Source organism: Myotis davidii, unplaced genomic scaffold, assembly GCF_000327345.1.
Source record: "Myotis davidii unplaced genomic scaffold, ASM32734v1 scaffold1561, whole genome shotgun sequence".
NCBI lineage: Eukaryota > Metazoa > Chordata > Mammalia > Chiroptera > Vespertilionidae > Myotis > Myotis davidii.
Window position 1 is genome coordinate 96,961 of NW_006291530.1, and position 4,920 is coordinate 101,880.

General features: G+C 50.4%; 2 protein-coding genes across 3 annotated transcripts in view; both read left to right on the plus strand.

Moving 5' to 3' along the window:
- The window catches only part of LOC102753778 (arachidonate 12-lipoxygenase, 12S-type), a 12,118-nt gene extending 10,146 nt beyond the window's left edge, over nucleotides 1–1,972 (plus strand). For both annotated transcript variants that reach the window (XM_015564710.1, XM_006764906.2), the window contains 3 exons: nucleotides 1,014–1,114; nucleotides 1,224–1,394; nucleotides 1,515–1,972. In XM_015564710.1, the coding sequence (XP_015420196.1) occupies nucleotides 1,014–1,114; nucleotides 1,224–1,394; nucleotides 1,515–1,694 (452 nt within the window). In that variant the 3' untranslated portion in view covers nucleotides 1,695–1,972. The remainder of the gene's footprint in view (nucleotides 1–1,013; nucleotides 1,115–1,223; nucleotides 1,395–1,514) is intronic.
- Nucleotides 1,973–3,452: 1,480 nt separating this feature from the next.
- The window catches only part of RNASEK (ribonuclease K), a 2,407-nt gene continuing 939 nt past the window's right edge, over nucleotides 3,453–4,920 (plus strand). Inside the window, exons 1-2 of the mRNA XM_006764907.2 lie at nucleotides 3,453–3,636; nucleotides 4,277–4,353. Of these exons, the coding sequence (XP_006764970.1) occupies nucleotides 3,559–3,636; nucleotides 4,277–4,353 (155 nt within the window). The 5' untranslated portion in view covers nucleotides 3,453–3,558. The remainder of the gene's footprint in view (nucleotides 3,637–4,276; nucleotides 4,354–4,920) is intronic.

Here is a 4,920-nt window from a genome sequence, read left to right on the forward strand (position 1 = left end):
TAAAAAAAATTAAATCAATGCCTGTCTCTCTCTTTTTTAAATCCATTGTGTAATTGGCATACAAGTAATTAAACTATAAGGTCAGTGAAATACATGGAAATAGAATTCAACCCTACTCTCTCCTACACTGTGGATGGGCCTCTCCCTGCGGAATCTGAGGCAGCACCATCCCCACCCTCCCAGGACCAAACTCTCTAGGACATCTCAGTACTGTTCCTTGGGCTCCACATGCCCCCAAGTCTCTACTTCCTCTGCCTGGCCATCTTTTCCCCAACTAGTACCAACTGCATTTGGAAAATAAACCTCCACATGTTAACTTTAACCTCCAACTAACGGCCTCTCATTCTCTCTCCCTCAGTTCTCACAGGTGACTTTTGCCTAATTTTCCCAACAGACTTGTAGAGGAAACGTGTTAAGATTAAAAACTGTCAGAAATTAGCAGTCAGGATCCCAAGTTCATGGTCAGCCTCTGCCTTTTCCCAACTGTGTCTGTCTTATCTGTAAAAGGAGAGTGATTCTACTTGTTCCACTTAACTGATAGGATTATTGGGTAGCCTGGGATAACTTTTGTAGAAAGCCTCTCTTGGCTCTGACACTAGAAATCATGACTTCTCTTATTCCTCACATTATAATTAGGAAATAGAGGGGAGCAACCCTGAATTCTTAACCATTTTTTAAGGCAGGGATATTTGATCACTTAACGCTTTCAGCCCCCAACCCTTCCATAATGACAATAATTATTATTTATTAAGCAGTTATATCAACATTTGATAGAGTATCTCATTTAGAAGGTAAGTATCATCCACACTTTATAGGTGAAAAAATTGAGGTCAGAGAGTTAATTGGCTTAAGATATCCAAACTGGATTGCTTGAGCCTGAACTGAAACTAATGTCTGATGCAAATATATTTGAATAAATGAACCAACACCCATCAATTCTAAAATGCAGACATCAACCTTTATTTCTCTTCTCTCATGCTGTAGCCTCTAAATCCTGTTTCTTTCCTCTCCAGGTTTTCCTGTCTCCTTCCAGTCTCTGAATCAACTCTGCCATTTCCTTACCATGTGTGTGTTCACGTGCACAGCCCAGCATGGGGCCATCAACAAGGGCCAGGTATGAACAGATGAAAGCCCAGGTGCCGAAAGCAAGTGGATACCCAAGGGAGAGATAGGGGTTCAAACCCTAAGTGCCAGGATCCTAGGGTTGTACTTTCTTTCCCCAGCTGGACTGGTATGCCTGGGTGCCTAATGCCCCATGCACAATGCGAATGCCCCCACCCACCACCAAGGAAGATGTGACAATAGCCACAGTGATGGGCTCACTCCCTGATGTCCAACAGGCCTGTCTTCAAATGACCATCACATGGCATCTGGGTCGACGCCAGCCAGACATGGTAAGTGAGGGCTCTGGGGAAGAGAAATGATTATGGAAGGGGAACATCAGAGTGAGGGGCTAGGCTCTAGGTGCTTCTACCTTCAAACTAGAAACTGACTGATCCTTTGTTCGTTCTTAGGTTCCTCTGGGGCATCACAAAGAACAGTATTTCTCGGGCTCCAAGACCAAAGCTGTACTAAACCAATTCCATACAGATCTGGAAAACTGGGAGAGGGAAATGACAGCCCGCAATGAGCAACTTGACCTTGCCTACGAATACTTAAGGCCCAGCCACATAGAGAACAGTATCACTATCTGAGCTCTATGGTGCCCCCACCTGGAAAACTTCAGCGCTCCAAAATAAATTCTCTACATCAGTATCCTACTAGGGTGGTGGTAGTGGGGAGAGTGGGGTGCTAGGCGAGAGAGGGAGGCAGCAAACCTTTTCTGTAAAAGGCCAAATAAAAATTGTATGGTTTGTAGGCCACACAGACTCTGTCACTACTCAACTCCCAGTGTAGCAAATGGGACAATATGAAACTGAATGAGTGTGAATGTGTTCCAATAAAACTTTATTCATGGGCAGTGAAATGTGAACTTCACGTGTCACAAAACATTCTTCTTTTGTTTTACAACATTTAAAAATACAAAAGCAAAACAAAACTAACACCCCTGTGGTTTGCTAGAGACGTGGACGGGCTGAATGTGGCGCTCAGGGGCAGCACCTGGACAAGGCTGCCTGATCTGGCCTGAGGCACTGACCCTACTTGCAAACATCCAGAGAATGCTCAGGGGCGGGTGGGGAGATTTCTTGGAGAAATGAACTACCTCAACTAATTCTCCTTTCCCTGGAGCTAGACTTCATGCTTGGTGGGCAACTTAAAAATTCCTGATTCTGTTCTTTCCCAACTTCCCCTCCGCCGCTATTCACACAGCTACCCCCAAAAGTCCTGGAATAGGACAGGTGCTCCTAGAGCAGACTAAAATCTGTTGGTTTCCTTCCCCAAATAGTCTCAAACAAAGGAGACATGAAATTCATGTCTCAAGGCCATTTTCCCAGTCCCTTTAGTACACTGCAGTCACTGCCTGTGATCCAGGTTCTTTGTTCTCTCTCATTACCCTTTTCAGAACAATATGCACAAAATAAGTGAAAAAGTACCACAAAATTATGCTAAGCACGGTTTGTTTGTCGCGGGTTCAGAATGACCCCTCTCAACCATGCTTTGATCACTGTCTTCACTAGGCTGGGTACGAGCTCAGAACAGAACTGTGTTCTTCAAACATGCATTCCCCTGGGTGATTATTACAAACCTGCCTCTTAACCAGTGAAGTATACAAGCTTTTTCTTGGGAGTGAATGACTTCCTCATATTTTTAAAGTCGTGACCCCCTACCTTATCCAAAGGGCCTATCATCCGTTTCCTTAGTTTGCAGTAGGGAAGCAAAGGGATGTTTTGTGTATTATTTTTCTCCAGTACATTTAGCAGGACCACTCACCCTCACAACCTACCCACAGTCTACTTTCCCTCGGCTTTTCCTGACGCCCATATTTTTCCTGGATTTGGCATCCAAAACCTCAGTATTCCATGTTTGGTAGCAAACGTCACTCAAGACGTCTCCGCAATTTGTAAGCGTTCTGCCCGCAAGTCGTCCGCTCGACCTCAGGAAGGGTCTCATGACCTTGTACTGCGCCGGATTCTCTCTTTTTAAGGGTAGGGATGCGCGGGGAAACGGGCGTCCTCTCTCGGAACTTCTATGTCCCCCACAGGAGAGATACCACCCGAAAGTACAGCATCTGAGGGGGCAAGTCCGTTCCAATCCCCCGCTACAGGGAGCCCACCTCCAAGGTGACCAGGAGCTCCGCGACCTAGACGCCTTCCCCAAAAACCAGCCGCTGGGGGCTCCTCGTCATGTGACCTGCCAAACCGGATCACGTGACGTTCCGGCTCCTTCCATTGCAACCTGGAGGGGGGGGGGACCAGAAAACGTTAGGCACTTGCCCTTCCCATACTCGCGCCCCGGATACATGGGTCCGTGAGAGACTCTGGGGAGCAGCGTGGTGTCCGACGCCGCCTTTGGCCACCAACGCCTGGAGGACAGCCCTCACCGCTCCGGCGCCTCGGGCATTCCCTTCACTGCCTCTCCGCTCGGCCCCGATCTCGGCGCCCCCCGACTTCCGTCTTCATGGTGTCGCTTCTGTGCTGTGGGCCCAAGCTGGCCGCCTGCGGCATCGTCCTCAGCGCCTGGGGAGTGATCATGTTGGTGAGGGGCCGGCCTGCGAGGACTGGAGAGGACCTGGGGGCTGGGAGGCTGGGAGGCTCCAGGCCTTAGAAAGCAGCAGCAGGCGGGGTGAGGTGTGTGTGTGTGGCGGGGGGTTCGTCTTTGGGGAACAAGACAGAACTGAGATTGAGAAATAGGGAACTAGAATGGGGCGGGCCGTGGAGGAGGGAGCTGGGAGGGGAGCCCGGGCTGGTAAATCTGGTAAGAGGAGGACGCGCTGGGCTCCTGAGAGATGCCTAAACCGAATTTCGCTCCCGACGTGTGTAGCTGGGGCCTTGTTTGCCCAGGACTCTGCCCGCCCCACTCCAGGAGGAAGTAACACCTGCCGATCCCCCGGGATCCCTTCTGCCCTGTCCCGTGATAATGACGCCTCTGAAGAGGGGAATGGCCCGGGTGGCTGGGTTGCTCACCGTTTCTGCCCTATCCCCAGCCCTGGCGTCTCTGTCACCACCTCATGCTCTGTTCCAGGCGACTGAGTGCGACTCTGGCAACAGCTACGTCCACTCCCAGCGCATTCTGTTCATTCCCAAACCCAGATGTTGTGGCAACATGAGACGTGGAAGGGGTTTAGGGAGTGACCCGCGCAGATGCCTGAGGTCAAAACCTACCGGTTCCGTTTCAGATAATGCTCGGGATCTTTTTTAACGTCCATTCGGCCGTGCTCATTGAGGACGTTCCCTTCACGGAGAAAGATTTTGAGTAAGTGTCGCGTGGGAGAGGCTGGGGGAGGGGGAGAGGGCGGAGCCTGTGGCGGGGGGTTTCAGGAGGCTGGATACCTGGGATGCCTGGGGCCCAGTGGCTAGGACAGCGGGTGCGGAGAACTGCTCTCTTTATTTTTTTTTTGATTTTTTTAAAAATATATTTTTATTGATTTAAGAGAGGAAGGGAGAGAAAGAGAGAGAGAGAGAAACATCAATGATGAGAATCATTGACTGGCCGCCTCCTGCATGGCCTCTACTGGGGATCCAGCCCCTAATCTTGGCATGTGCCCTGACAGGGAACCCAACCCTGACCTAAGAGCCTCACCAGTGAGCCACACCGGCCTGGCAGCCTGACGAGTCTCTATTGTTTTAAGCCCCCTGGTTGGTGGTCACTGTTACAGAAGCCCCAGCAACAGACAAGAGGTCAGCGGGAAACGGAGTCAGGACGGTCCTGTGCCTCACCGCCCAGGGCCCCCGCAGGCCTCTGAGGGGGAAATGCTTGGAGGACCCTAGTGGGCCACAATCACTGCAGGCTGAGTGGGCAGCGACTGCAAAGGAGAGGCAT